Source organism: Hirundo rustica, chromosome 3, assembly GCF_015227805.2.
Source record: "Hirundo rustica isolate bHirRus1 chromosome 3, bHirRus1.pri.v3, whole genome shotgun sequence".
NCBI lineage: Eukaryota > Metazoa > Chordata > Aves > Passeriformes > Hirundinidae > Hirundo > Hirundo rustica.
Genome location: NC_053452.1, coordinates 51,031,649 through 51,046,946, shown reverse-complemented (window position 1 = coordinate 51,046,946; position 15,298 = coordinate 51,031,649). Strand labels below are relative to the sequence as shown.

At 42.5% G+C, this 15,298-nt stretch overlaps 2 protein-coding genes across 5 annotated transcripts in view; both read left to right on the top strand.

Moving 5' to 3' along the window:
* MAP3K5 (mitogen-activated protein kinase kinase kinase 5) overlaps positions 1-8,515 on the top strand; it is a 100,030-nt gene extending 91,515 nt beyond the window's left edge. Inside the window, exons 26-30 of the mRNA XM_040059152.2 lie at positions 1,559-1,799; positions 4,473-4,585; positions 5,474-5,586; positions 6,431-6,507; positions 7,184-8,515. Coding sequence (XP_039915086.1) covers positions 1,559-1,799; positions 4,473-4,585; positions 5,474-5,586; positions 6,431-6,507; positions 7,184-7,244 — 605 coding nt within the window. The 3' untranslated portion in view covers positions 7,245-8,515. The remainder of the gene's footprint in view (positions 1-1,558; positions 1,800-4,472; positions 4,586-5,473; positions 5,587-6,430; positions 6,508-7,183) is intronic.
* A 2,196-nt stretch (positions 8,516-10,711) lies between these two features.
* MAP7 (microtubule associated protein 7) overlaps positions 10,712-15,298 on the top strand; it is a 109,903-nt gene continuing 105,316 nt past the window's right edge. For 3 of the 4 annotated variants that reach the window (XM_040059817.1, XM_040059816.1, XM_058419944.1), the window contains exon 1: positions 10,712-10,797. In XM_040059817.1, coding sequence (XP_039915751.1) covers positions 10,752-10,797 — 46 coding nt within the window. In that variant the 5' untranslated portion in view covers positions 10,712-10,751. The remainder of the gene's footprint in view (positions 10,798-15,298) is intronic. The other variant, XM_058419947.1, reaches the window with a different exon arrangement.

The following is a 15,298-nucleotide window of genomic DNA, read 5'->3' as shown; positions in this document are numbered from 1 at the left end:
GCACAACCAACAGTATATGAATAGAGTTTCTGTGTTATTTTCAAGTCACAAAGGAACTCTGTCTCCTGATTAGAGTGCTGAACATCTCTTACAGCCATGTATTCCACTGCTGTGTAATAGCAGTAACTGTAGAATTCCTCCTTAATAGTCTGTTCTTCCCCCTACAGCTCAGTGTCAGCATTAATTGTAGGTGGTCAAGCTTAAACAAAAGCCCCTGTGCCCCAGTAGTTTTCAGGCACTGATCATCTGCTGCTGTCCTAATTGCCTTACCCTACTTCTGATTACTTTCCCTTGCCTTTGTCTCCCTCTTTTTTTTTAAATTCTTTTTCTTATGATGTGGAGATTTATCACTGGCCTTAACAGTTCTAAAAGTTGTGGAATGTTTAAGGAATGGTACAAAACCAATTTTATGCTGCCTGATGGTGAACAGTGGCAAAGAACGTCTGCATCCCACTAATAAAAACAGAAGTTCAAAGCAAATTCAGGCATATTTGCCTAGCAATGTTTGGGTAACTGCTAGATAATAAATCTGTTTCCTGAATTTAGAAGAAGCACAGTTCTGTTGATCTTATTATGTTCAGCCTTGAAAATTGTATGTAGCATCGAAATTAAGAGGTGAAATCGATCAAGGAACAAATGTTTATTTTGTGAAGAAGAGAAACATACTTGTTAGTTTAGTTTCTCAGCAGAAAGGGCATAAAGCAAGTGGGATTCAGAAAAAAAGGTACATTTTGATGAGGAGACTAGAGGGAGTTCTTAGCAGTAAAGAGCCACAATTAAAGGAAGGAAGGTAGATTTATATTAAATTGTTAGAATTAACAAACAGATGTTGTTACAATAATAGGTTGTGTAGGAGTGTCAGGTCTTGTGTACATATCTTGCATACCTGGTAGGCTCTGGTGGTTAAACGGGGAACAGCAGAAACCAGGGTATAGCTGTGTTCTTAGTTTTGGGGGTGTGCATCATTACAAAAGAGGCGGTGTTCCCTCTGATAAGTAGAAGGGAAGTGTGCTTTAAACTGTTGGGAGAGGAGCCTTTTTGTAATTTCCTCTCTGTGTTTGGATGCAATTTTTTGGTGAACATGGTATTCTTATAAAGATGGAATGCTAAATATGCCGGAACAGCAACAGCAGAAATACCTGGATAGAAATGAAATAATGGTATTTGTTTAATAAAATGTTTCAAGTCAGACACATAAGAAAATATAAATTACTGAGGATGGAATTAAGCAAAAGAAACTCTACTGTACATGATACTTCAGCACAATTTGACATGTAATGGTAGCCAAATCTGGAATCATGTTCATCCAGATGTTTATTTTTACAGCTCTTGGACATTCGATGGGCAGAATAATAATCTGCATAAACAAAGGTGCTGTTAGGTTTTGAGTGATCTTAAGGCCCTAGAAAATATCTGTTCTCCTGTTACAGAAATTTCAGGTCTTTTGTAACCAAAGCTGTAGGATGGTCTGTAAATAATCACTTGGGTCTGTTTTTGCTTTAACATTTAACTAATGTTTAACATTGGTGTTTTTTTTCTTTTGCTCGTATTTTAATAGAACTGAGGCCGCATTTTAGTCTTGCATCTGAAAGTGATACAGCTGATCAAGATGATATAGAAGTTGAAGATCAAGATGAACAGCCTCAGAATCAAACCATCCAGCAGCCTTGCATTGTTTTGGAAGATGCAGTAGCTACCTCAGGTGTAAGCACACTCAGCTCTACAGTGTCCCATGACTCCCAGGCTGCTCACAGATCACTGAGTGTCCAGCTGGGCAGGCTAAAATTAGAGACAAACAGGTGAGTCTGGACATCAGGAGGCAGGGACACTAGCCTGCTTACAGCAGTCTGTATTGGTTTGCTTTGAAAGTATATCAGCTGGAATACTAGTGACAGTGCCAAAATTCCTTTGCAGTGTAAGTTGTTCCCTGTAATGATGATCCTTGTTTAGCTGTGACTGATCACGTACATAGTTTTATGAATTTCAACAAAAATTCATAAGTTAAGGTTAGACTTGATTTCAGGTGCCCTTTCAGAAAAGGTCTGGAAAAAACTGACTTTGTGCCAAACTCCTGTTTTTTCTCTCTTTGGTGTGCTCTGTATGGCTGATAAATGGTGTTGTGCTTTGTTTCCATTAAGGCAGGACTTGCTGTTCTTTTCTATAGCTATTCTCGGCAAGTGAACTCAAGTTAATAGACAGCCACACAGAAACTCCACAAGGAAACTGCTTCAGATTTGTTTTGTGCACAGAAATCACTGCAAGTAGGATCTGTGCTTACCAGCAGCCATTACCTTTTTATTAAGAGAAAGATGGGGAAAATAGGTATTTTGTTTAAAAAAAGAAATGAGCCAGAAATTTGGATATTGTATTTTTTTCCAGAAAGGTCTTGCACTTTGTGCAGGTGAAAAGTGGTTCTTTAAGGTTTTGTTGTTAAGAAATGTCAGAGAAAAATCCATATCCAAATGATCTTCTATATATTTCATTTTCTTTTCATTATAATATAGCAAATAGTCTGGTTAAAGTAGATATTTCACTTTTGCAGCATGTGATTTATGCCACTGGATTTCCTACTGACCTCAGTCAATTTTGAATGTGACCTTGATAGAAAGAGAACACCTCTTCAAAAGATGGTTGTTATGCTGGTAGAACATTCTTTGGAGCTGCAGGTCCATTTGAAATTAAAATGTTAAATTGCACTTTACTTTTACGTGTAGTTTTTACGACATTAGAGTAGTTCATTAGACTGTACTGTTTTTAATAAAGTATCAGTATTTTGGGATCCTTATGTCACAACTAACTTTTTTACTTGTGACCACTGAGAAATATTTTGATTGTCTTATTGATATACCTGAAGAAATACGTAAATATTTTAGATTGACTCACTTTACTTCACAAGCCTGTGGTGGGGAACAGCCTCTGAAATGATCAGCTTGTAGAGGTACTTTTTTGCAAGCACTTTGCTTCTGTAAATTTCCCAAATGCAAAGCCTTTGGCTAAATAATCACATCCAGTCATTCATGCAGACATTTTGAATAAATAATACAGACAATTGTTTAAATATTTGTGAAAGCTTTATTGGCATAAGCAGCAAGCAGTTATCAGGAGAAAATAATGGATTATTTTATTGGCCCTGAAGGCCTTTATTCAACCAGAAGAGAGAGGCTGGGAGAAAGTTAACTGAAAGGTGACCTGTCTGGATGGAATATCAGTTTGCAGTGAGAATAACCAAGCTGTGGGGTTGTGTAGATGCACCAAGAGCTCTGTTCCCATGCAGGGTGGACTTGTTAAGGTTTGTTAGCTCAGGTGTGGAAGCACTCAAGTGCTGCATGCAAGCTAAAAGTAGGGCTAAATGTTTTTACAATGCAGTCATGTGGGATTCAGTTTACCCCTGTGCAAAGGCAGGTAAGGGGCTTTTGTGGCACATTTTCTAACTGAATTCCTGTCTTGCAGTCAAAGGTTGCAGTGCTCAACTGGGTATAATTAAAAAAAAAAAAACAACAAACAAAACCATGGATAAATAGAAGAAAACATGCTGAAATGGAACAGTTATTGCATAGTTCTCAGGCTGCCAGAAGTTTCAAGAAAGGGGTGAAGATGCTGCAATCCTTTCAAGGCAGAATTTCTGAAGATTCAGGAGTCAATTATAGGTTTATGAGTGTGTTCTCCATGTTCAAATTTTGACCAAGTTCCTGATAACGTATAATTCACAAATCCTACATCTTACTTAACCATTTTTCTAAAAGAACAAATTGCAGTTCTTTTGATCAGCTTAAATGGTGCTAGCCACCGAATCTCTCCAGGTTTCTCTCTGGGTTTGTGTTATGAAGGAGGTCAAACATGAGTTTCAATTTACTTCTGCTTGACATTTTCAGAAGTAATTGCTTAGGGGAGTAGGCAAGTATTTTGCCTCCTCTTTTCTCACTCTTAGTATAGCCTAGGAGGCAGGCACACACAGTGCCTTATATGTGAGGAATGGACAGTCCTTGTGTGCTTGAGAACGTATTTTTCATATTTATGAAATGCAACCATATGTTTTCACCACATTTTCATCACTGCTCTACCTTTTCCATACTTTTGAAAATGTCTGCTGGAGAGATGCGAACTGGCATTTTTTCCTTACAAAGGTTTAGCCTGTAGTTTATGAACCACTTTGATATTTGTTCTCAGTTCCAGTTTTGCTAAAAACAGTGAACAGGCTGTAGAAATTTCACTGACATTTTCTACCATACCACTTGTTTCATGGGTGAACATTTATGTGGAGGCTGGTGTGTTTGGGGCTTCTGTATGAATGTTTATATCTTGATGTAGGTCATAATCAGTCTATAGTGAAAGTATATACCTGTGCAAGCTAAAGAAGTCTGTCCTAGTCTTTGTCAGGAAGGTTTCCAGTTTAGGTATAGTAAGATCTTTCCTTTCCTGAAAATTTGAGGCTACTGAAGGAAATGAGTGCTTTTTTCCCCATTACTTCACAGGTTATTGGAGGAGTTAGTTCAAAAGGAGAGAGAATTTCAAGTCCTCTTGCATCAAGCTATAGAAGAAAAAGATCAAGAGATAAGGAACCTACAGTTCAGGTCACAGCCCATAGGTAAGTGAGAAGAATTTTTAAGGAAAGGTTTCACACTGGCTACAGATGAAAAAGTGCCAGCTAAACGTCTGTTCATTTTATTCTGCCAGTCTCAGCAAAGATGTTTTACTGTGCTGCTTCTGGTAAGGTTTGTTCTGAAGTAAGAATGTACATTGTGGAAACAAATTACTGGATTTGTTAATCACAGTACAAGGAATGGTATGATTTAAATATTTGTGTTTGTGATTATATGGAAGAATACAAGGCTCATATCCTACTGAATAAATATTATTCCTGAAGAGGATAATCTAGTATGTTTAGATGCATGTTCCTTGAATTATAGACTGTTCCAATTGTTCCACTGAAAGTTCAAGAGGATCTAATTGGTGTGGAGCAAATACAACTTAAACACTACTGAGGGAAGCAGAGTTTGCTGTGTCTTCCCTGAAGAAGGTGGAAGTGCTAATGCAGTTTGATATTTCTGTGTAACGTGCTTCTAAGTGTTGCTTCCCAAAAGCAGCTGATCCTCTGCCTGAGACATTGCCTGTGCAGCAATTGTACGAGTTACACTGAACAGTTCAGTTAGTTGATGCAACGTTTGTGTAGAAACAGTGACAGTGAAATTGACGTGCCTTGGACTAGCAAAGTAATTTTCAGAAGAGGGCAGAGAAATTTTATGTGTGTCAATGTTCATACTATTACTGTACCCTTAACCAAGTTGAGAAATTAATGTATGACTGTCTATAAATTGTAATTAAGTGTATTCTTTGGGAATTGGCATTTATTTACGGGGATACTGGTATTCTAAGCTTGAAGGGAAAGCTCACTGAAAAAAGTGCTTGAGGAGGCAAAAATGACAAGAGGTTGCTTTGGCAACACAAAACCTTGTCTCAAATATGCTTGTTCCAGATATTCCCAGATTGTCTGTCTGTCATCGTCATTCCACTGGCACAGGGACCGAAGACCCTGATCTCATAAACTGGCTGACAGTTCATGGAGCTGATGAGGCCACCATAAACAAGGTAGCAATTATCCTGTTCATTGCCTGGCACAGTTGCAGCACTGGTTTTTGACTCAGTTTAAAAAAATACCTGACCTTTTAATTTACTTTAGCACATTTTGAGAGATTAATTTTTTTTCAGAGGGTAGGGAAAAGCCATGAATGTGAAGGCCTTCGTAAATATATGGTACCATTAATAGTTCCTAAATCTGATTATGAATAAAGCAATAAAATATCCTGGTAAATAGACACTCTTGGATTTTCAGTGTCTTTACACACTGCAGCATTCCTGCTGATACAGGATACATGTTCACCCTTAGCTAACTGTGCTGTAGTGAAATATCCTCAAGTAGATCAGTCTGCTCTGCAGCAAATTATGTAACTTTAGAGGTGTTGAGGATTTCAGCTAATTTAGGAATACCTGCATGTAGTTATCACTCCTACAGAACAGACCAAAGGTTCCTCCAAGTTCAATTACATCAAATTTAGATGCCATTTTTGAAAAGGTAGGTCTTAACTGTTTTCATTTCCTCCTGGGTTAAATGTGGTATTACTTATGGTCTAATTTGTGTTCAGTGAAGTCTGTGATTCTGAGATATACCAATGGTTTTGAGTAGCTGTAAAAGCATTACATCTTTCAAGTTGTGCCTGGTATACTGATGCAGAGTATACAGTGTAAAATTTAAGTCGTTTCAGTGTATTTGTAGAAACTATGTTTTTCCATTACATGTACCACATTTCAGCCCAATTTTAGGTTTCTCCCAAATTTAACCTTCTATTTTTAGGGCCAGATTATTCTAGGAAGATGAGCTTATGAATTAAAATAATATTTCTAACAAAATGTTCATTTAAATTTCTTTCTGCAGTTCTTGGCTGAAGACTATACCTTAACGGATGTTCTCTGCTATGTTACACGAGATGATCTGAAATGTTTGAGACTAAGGTAATGCTTCACAGTTAAATGAACTGTGCTTTGTAAGAAAAAAATAACTGATACTAAGGTTTTATTTATTGCATCATGTACTGTTAATTTAAAATAAGTAACATTTCCAGTATGTTTTTGTATGCTGATACATTATTGCCAAACAGCTGATACTGCTTAAATCTGAAAATAAGCATTTTTTTTAATTGAAGGCAAAATTCTAAGGTAGAGCATTTACCTTATTATCGGAGACACTGGATATCCCATTAGAGCCTTGCTTTTATTTAAAAAAGTAGAGCTAGAAAAACTTTCAGTAGTTTGTGATCATCAAACTTCAGAAATGTTACTCATGGACTGTAAGTAACACTACATTTCACCTAGTCATGCCAGGTGTATAGGTCACCAATTTGCATTCAGGTTGGAAGTCAGATGTGGGTTATGCAAGTCCTTTGGACCAGAAGTCTGAATTCCAGGCAGCAGGCATCTGCCAAGTGGAAAGATTGCCCTCTCCTGTAATCAGAAAAGGACTCTGTTCTCTGTTTTAGTAATGCATGTTGAATTTCACCTTTGATCAGCCTTCCCACTGAATACCATTGATCAAAACCAGAGCAAGAAAATCAGAAAGCGCCTCAGCTGGAAGGCTTTCGGGCTAGAGACTGCCTTTGTACCTGAGTGTCTCTGTGATTTTTCTTTACAGGGGAGGAATGCTGTGCACACTCTGGAAGGCTATCACTGACTTTCGAGAGAAACATGCCTGACAATGATCTTTTTCTTTGCTTCTCTGCAGAGATGAAAAGATTTCCTTTCAGCCAGAGCAGGTGTGCTGTCAGAAGGACTGTTGCACTTTAATCCAGTATTTGTTTACCAATGTTAAAAACACTGCAGCTTCCTGACTGCTTTTACTCCTATAATCCATACGGAATCTGTAAACAACCTGCAGCATTATTTTACTTTAAATATTTTTACATACAAGTTTTTCAAAAATTTTTAGAAAACATACACACAAAAGTTATAAACTCATGAAATAATTGTAGTTAAATAAGCAGATGTTAATTTCATGACAAACTGATGTAAGATTTCATGTAACAGTACATCACTGGAACAAAACCAAAATGTGACAACAGCTGTTCAATTTCTTTGTAATATATCTCAATATTATCTGTAGTAGAGCTTCATAATTTCAATCATAATTAGATATTTTTCTTTTAGTGTGCAAGACCTAAAGGTAATTGGTTTTACCTACCGCCCTACATAGTTTAATATTGTTTATTTTGGTAATTTAAGTTCTATGGTGCATTTGTTTTAGAGTTGTTTATGTACTACTGAACTGTACCAGTTGTATACACCTGAACCACAGTAATGTTAGCTTGTTCTAAAGCTATCTCTGACATACATAATTGAAAATAAAAATAACCTAAAACTTACTTTTTCCTATATTTTTGGACTTTAAAATAATAGCAATGGTGTAGGACTAGAAATTATTTGAATAAAAAAAAAATCATACTGAATATCAAGGGAACCTTTCTGACACGTCTTAAACTTTACTGTGATTTGAGTATGATAACCATGGCATTGAATATTTTCTTGGTTTTTCTATTCAGTCTAATTCCTATACTAACAAGCCAAGACCAAACAAAATTCTTCTCTGGGTGCTGTACTTGACTTGAGAAATGGAAAGTCCTGCCTCCATGCACTGAATAGTCATTGTGGCCTGTTGTTTCTTTTTCTGCTTTTGTTTATGCAATGATTTTTTCCTCACACGTAATGAAAAAGGTTGGTGGGTGTTCCCTGTCCATCTACTGCCATTGTCGCTCCACCATTTAGCACTGGGTATCAACAGATTCTTCTGGGGCAGCTGCAGAAAATTCCATTGTGGGTAAGACTTGCCTGGACAAGAAGCTGCTTCTTTCTTCATAAGCCTTGGTAACCAGTAAAAGGCTTATGCTCTTAATTTTTCAGGTCTAGCAGGTATTTTCAAAGAAAATTAAATTTTTTTAAAACATAAGCATGTTGTCCTAACGTGTATACAGTTACTTCTGCTGGCTAAAATGTAACAGTTTTGTATTAAAAAAAATAAGATAAAGAACATTAGATTAAATAATTTTAGTCAGATTTTTTTTTTACTCTGAAGATGGTTATATTGATTTTTAGGCACAGATGTATTCAACTCATTCCAAAAATGTCACTGCACTTCACAAGAAACACAAGAAACACAGCTACTGTTTACTACTGTTTACTGTTTCTACTGCTATTACAGCAGAAAACAATACATTTTCAAGGTAATTTGAAACACTAGAAAGAGCGGTGGTGGAAGTTGACTTGTAAAATCCAAAACTTAAAAAAAACCAAACCAAACCTGTACCCATTGAGAAGTAACCCTAAGACAACGAACTTTCCTAATTTGATTTTTGTGTGAAGCACGATCCAGTATTGGCCCAGCTTTGCAAACCTCTGGTTTCACGCAGTATAACTGGAAGGTAATTGCACTGCTTTGTTTACTTGGAAAGCATGCAGCCTGTTCTCTATGACTCAGGCTCCTCAGAAATGCCAACTATGTAAGGGAGAAAGGTTATGTGATCAAGGTTTCCATTGAATGTCTCTGTGAGACCTAGCCTGACACCAGCTGGGAATTAACTCCTATAGTTCTTTGCTGGCTTCACGAGACCCAAGATGGCTTCTGCAGCATTGCTCAGCAATCAGCTCTGTATTCTCCATGGTGAGACTCTGTTGGATCTGATCCATGCCCAGGCCAGGCCATGTACAGCAATTCTGGTCTGGAGAATGTGGCTCCCTGAGCAGCACAGCTAATCCATATAGCTACCAGATCTGTGTACAGAAGCTTATGTAAGATCCCTACATCAGGCTACTTTGTACCAGATGTTACTTTTTACATCCTCAGACAAAACACAACACTTTGGGGTGGTGTGCATCAGAGAGGTCAGCCTGGGATTCTTCAGCCTGGCTCCCAGGATATGCTGGTGGGTGGATGCCTATATGGACCACAACTGAAGGATCTGAGATTATGTTAGTGCAGGATTTTGCTGAAGGCAACATTTTGACCATAGGGCATATCACTGGCTTTGAACTTGGATAACCTCTTAGTCCTTGATCAGTGCTGTTGTAATCCAGGGCTCAGTTGACTGAGAAGACACCTTTACACTTCGCTTAAGAGAGCACGGAAGTGAAAACTCGACCAAAAGGCGGTGCTGATCTTGCTGTCTTTTGCACCTTTCAGCATAGAGCCCAACCTATTCCTCTATTACAGACACTCTCCTGCCCACAAGCCAATGGGTGTGTTTATCACTCGAGCCACAAACTCCTTGTTTTAGATCAAAAATGGCTCTTGGTGCAACAACAGAATATTAGTCTTCCCTTGCCCTAGAAGACCTTGCGCTCTGAACTTAGCAGTTTGTGAAAGGAGGATGCTCTGTGTGGTGGCTGAAGTTGGCTTGGTCTAAGCGCACCAGACTAAGGGAGCTTCCCCTCTCCACCTGCTTGCCTACATCCACAGCTGCATCCTATTGGTTCCCCAATTCACCCACCCTCCATCACCTGTAGTTCTGATGATTGGTGCTACCTACAAGCAGATGCAAAATTAAATGATGTTTTCATGCAGACTAGAACACCTGAAAGAGAAACACTCTTAGGACTCTGAAAAGCAGTGTAAAGCAGGTTAAGGCAAACTCATGGGAAAAGTAAAAGGACCATGACCTTTACAGGAGTGACAGATACATCGACAGCTCTCCACAGAGCCATTTTTTTGGAAGCAAGGCGTTGCACGCGGCTTTAAAACCGGCTGTTTGAGAGCACGTGCCGCAGGAACGAGTCTACAGCAGTGCAGCTCTCTCCCACACGATGCTGCGCATCGCCCGGGCTTGCGAGGCGGCCGCCACTCCTCCCACCCACTGTCGAGATGGCGAGCATCCCCAAACCTGTTGTTTCTCTCGGCGCCGGCACCGAACGAGCTGTGCCAATGCGGCGGGAGCTGCTCTGAAGGAAAAAAAACCCGATCACACCTGTGTGCACAGCGGCACCTCGGCAGCCCGGGGCGCCGCGGGGGCCGGGAGCGCGGGCGGCCGCCCCCGCACCACCGCCTCCGCTTGAGCGCCCGCAGCCCGCGAGAGGCGGCGGCTCCCGGGCCGCGGGTCCCGCCCTCACCTGCTGCCGGGCAGAGCCGCCGGCGGGGGCGGGGGACGTGGCGCTCACCTGCCCCGGGCCGCGGAGCCGCGGGGCGGAGCAGCCGCGCTGGGCGAGCAGGAGGAGACATGGCGGAGGCCGCGGGCAGGAGCGGCGGGCGCCGGCGCCCCGCAGGTGAGCAGCTGCAGCCGCCGGCCGGCCGGGGCGGAGGGCGGCAGGCGGGGAGGGAGGGCGGCGCGGCGCGGAGCGGGCCGCGGGGGCCCTGCGCTCCAGGGCGGCCGCGGGCGCCGTGCGTGAGCGGGAGCGCGGCGGGGCCCGGCGGCGGCCTCGTCCGCAACAGGTGCGGGGGAGCTGCCCGGCCGTGCGGGGGTTGCGCTGCGCTGCGCTGCCTTCCCCCGGGCACCGCCGCGGCCCGGCCGGGGACAGCCGGCGGGTCGGCCCGGGCGGCGGGCAGAGCCGCGCTGGCGGGGGCGGCCCGCCCGAACCGTGCCCGCCGTAGCAGCGAGACCCCTCCCGACCCCGCGCAGGGACATCGGCGCGGTCGCGCCGTCGTTCCCCGGTCGCCGCCGGTCGTTCTGAAACCTGCGCTCCGAGAGCTCGGAGTGCTGCGGGGCCCCCGCACGGCGGCAGGGCTAACGCGGGGCGCGGAGCCTCGGGCATCCGGAGAGGAAGGGTCTGCAGGGGGCGGCCGGGCTGCGGGCTTGGACCGGGGCTTGGGTTAGCGCCGAGCTCCCGCAGTGAGGGTGGGTGGATGGCCGCAGGACGCTGCTGACGGGGACGGGACGAACCCCGGCGAGGTCGGAGGGGCGGCTCGGCAGGGTCAAGGTACCTGGTGGCAGCGCCCCGGCGCCTGCCGAGCGAGGCCCGCTTCGGGGCCCCGCGGTTTGGCTGCGCCTCAAACGCGTGCGAGCGACGGGCTGCTGCAAGCCCGTATCTCCTATAGGGAAAGCGGGGGGATGTCCTTGCGTCTCCTCTGAGGAGGGATGTACACTGCGAGAGCGTTTTAACTCGCTTTTATTTTGGCCCTAAGGGCGAGGAGGGTGCAGGGAGGAGATTTTGGCTTACGCAAGCGGATCGACCGCTGTATCACTGTTGTAGGCGCGGATGCTGTTTGCTTTTGCTGCTTGCTGGACTGTGAAGTCCGAGTCCAACTTTTAGTCCTCTCCTTTTTTTCCCTTTTTTACGTTCCTCCACAGTCCCGTTCTACTCACCCTTTGCTAGTCCTTCTCTAACATATGTCCAAGTTTATCTCTAAATCAAAGAGTGAGCTTTTCTATCAAAACAGCATATGAATAGGCCATATGGCTGTTGGCGGATTAATTGTGTTTCCTCAGTATATTTTTAAGACATGCTTTATGTAATGCAGACGCTCAGTCACAAGCAATGACTGTGGGCAGACCCATCCAAGTGCTGTCTTCATTAGACTTAAAAGTACAGTGGCTCTGCTCAGAAATCCTTACGAGTCACTCCCAGGCATCACTCTAAAGTTCAGCTTCAGAAAGGATGTGCGTCTGCATTCCTCTGTGTTTGCAATCTCATTGACCTCACTTTCCATGGGAAGATTTTTTTTGAAGCTGTTTCTGACAAACTCTTTCTGAGTTCTCTGCATTACATTGTTGATGTGATTTATTTATTTTTTTTTTAAACTGGATTATCAGTCTTTTTCTAATTACTTACCCAAACTAGAAATGAGCCAACAGGTGACTTGTATTTTGCATACGTTCTGTTTTAAAAGGACTTATGTGCCTAGGTTTATTCTGAGTTTGCTTTATAGTTTTATTTCAAGCTGCTGTGTTGAACGTTTACTCATCGGGACATTTGTAGACATAAGGATCTGCTTGCATAAGTTCTTGAGTATTTTGAATTTAAATTGCTTTGTCCTGTCAGAGTTCATTTGAAACTTCTTTATGAGTGAAATGTCAGAGTTAAACTTCTGTGAAGCTGTTTGTTGTCTGCTGAGGTCCTTTTAGGTCTCTGAGTTATCATGGGGGCCGCTTTGCAGGCGTTTACAAACAGGAACAAGCTCAAAGCACATCAGGGATCTGCTCTGTGGCTCTTTGGTCCATCCATGAGCGAGCAGATGTGTGCCCAGGGAGGGCCATGCAGATGGCTTTGGCTGCAGTCTGCTCCGCAGGCGGAACACCTGTGTCTGGATCCGGCTCCTCAGGAAGGTCAACATCCCATCTGTGTTTGGTGAAATTATCTACTAGCCGACCTATTGCTTCTGTTGAAAAAACAAAGTTCTGTGTTTGTGTTGTGGTGTGTGGCTGGTCTGTTTCTTTCCTTGCCTCCTGTGGCTACACACATGGACTTTCAGGGCTGATCCTGGGGAAGGCTTCAACATCACCACAAGGGTTTTGCAGGGAGATACAACTGGCTCCCATTATTGGCAGATGGTCTGCTGCACTTAACTAGCTCTCTTTGGGTAAATGGCTTAATTATCAGAGTGAAGGGATTTTTTTTTTTTTTTTTTAAATTCTTCCATTTATAAATGTATTGATGGCAAAGTGAGTACAGTGCTCAGGGGATATGCTGACTTATACCAGTTAGAATTTTTCAGTCACAGCTACTCGAGCATCTTATAGTGCTAACGAGCTCTTCCATGATTCCTGAGATGAGAAGGGCCCTCTTGTGGGGAATATCACATGGAGAAGCTTCTGAGGCACCTCATTTTATGGCTGCCCATCCATAAACATTGGCATGTCTCTGCCTGTGAGAGTTCCCCACGCATGCTCTGGGCTGCCTTGGCAGGTAACGATTTGCTTAAGCTCTGGGATACGAGAGAGAGCTCTGTGTTTGTAATGTTGTAAAGAAGCTTTAATGCCGTGTTTTTGTGTACTGTTGTGGTTAGTTCTTTCTTCTAAGTGTGCTTAGTATTACTCCGTACTTCAGATTATGTCAGTGCCAAGTGCCTCGTGAAAGCCGAACAGTTGAGGTATTTGCTCTTTAACTGCTGATGTGACTTTATATCTGTTGCTTGCTTATCCTGGTATTTTCTCCATCTGAGAATAAATCAAATTTCATCTTGCTGTGTTTATTTTTTTTCTAACAAATAGATAAATTATTAGGGAAAGCGCAAAAGCGCAGAAAGCCTATGGTGGCTGGGAACTGAAGGCGTGCTCTGGTTCCCATGGCTCTCTCCCAGCGATGCCAGCGTGTTTTGCTGGGGAGGATTTACACGACGCTGTTGTGACACACGGGTTTTGTCTCTCTGCCGACTCGGGCGATTCGCGTTCTTTCCAAGGGGAGCTGCCGGGTGCAGGACGCCGCTGGTCACTGTGGCCAGAGGCGGGGATGGACAGTGCCTGTGCCCGGCCACCGGCCCCGGGGGATGTCCCGGTGCTCCAGCACAGCGGTACCGCCCCAGGATCACCTCTGGCCCGGCTCCTTGCGCTCACCCGCGCCGTGAACAGCGACTGTGGGAGCGCCGGGTGTGAGGAAACGGGGAGGGTGTGTGCTCACAAACGCTGCAGGTGCTGAAGCTTGTGTGTGGTGGGCGTGCTGTAATTTCCATCCACGATTATGTAAACCTTAGTACATTGCGAATCCTTTCTATCTTTTAGTATATAAATCGTGGATCTGCAATTCTTCTATTGCCACCCTCCCCCACTGATGAGAACCTATTCGAACTTTGAAATTGGGATTATATCTTTGGTCATACATTAACATTTTTTGAGTCAATGCTGAATGCACAGAGACTCAGATTTATCAGTACCTTGTAGAATAAAAATTATACAACTAAATTAAATTTAGGTTAAAATCCTCATAGAAGCCATCCCTTGACTTTAGAAAGCTTTCAGGTACTGTGCCTTGATATCTCTTACTGGTCAAGTAATGTCTGTGCAAAGATTACACACTGTGGGAAAGTTTGAACGGGCCTTTTAATGTGCTTATTGTGAAATGGAAATCAGGCTGTCTTTCTCCACCCATCTGTACCCAGCATTACTAGTGTAAAAAAGATGTGTGTGTGATAGAAACCACAAGAAACACAAACTCAACAACAAAAATCCAACCCTGTCCAAAAAAAATTCCTCTGCCTAAAAAATTCAAATCCAAAGTAACTCTACACACGCAGACACGCAAAACCCCCAAAGCCAAACAGTGCCACCAAAAAAAAAAAAATCTGAATTTATAAAGAATGAGGCCTGTTAAGTGGTGGTCAAACAGCTGGCTTATGTGGTACTTCCAGTACAGAAAGAGAACTTTAATTAAATTAGTAAAAGTAACATGCATTGCTGTTTTCCTTGAGCTTAATTTTGAAAAGAGATGTATTTTTGTATGTGCTGTTTCAAACTGCAAGATGTTGTAAATATACAGTACTCTGAGATGGCTAATATTTGCATGATTTATTATTATCCCAGATAAATTTAATACTTTAAAGTTGAAAGTTATTTGTGGTGTTAAGGATAATTAAATGATCAGAGCTTCAATTATGTAAATACTGTATAACCTTGCAACAACATACTTTCTTTTCCACTTGAAAAAAATATGTGTAAGTCTACAGCCACAATACAAGCCACAGTGTGCTGCTGCTGTTGTTGTGGTAGCTCTCTTTGTGTATCTATTCTTCCTTCAGGAAGGGAATCCCCTCTATGTAACTTCTATTGAGAAATGCAGTGGCAGAAAAGGCTATGTGTATAGTATTTTTTTTTTCTTTTTTTTTTAACCTTGCACA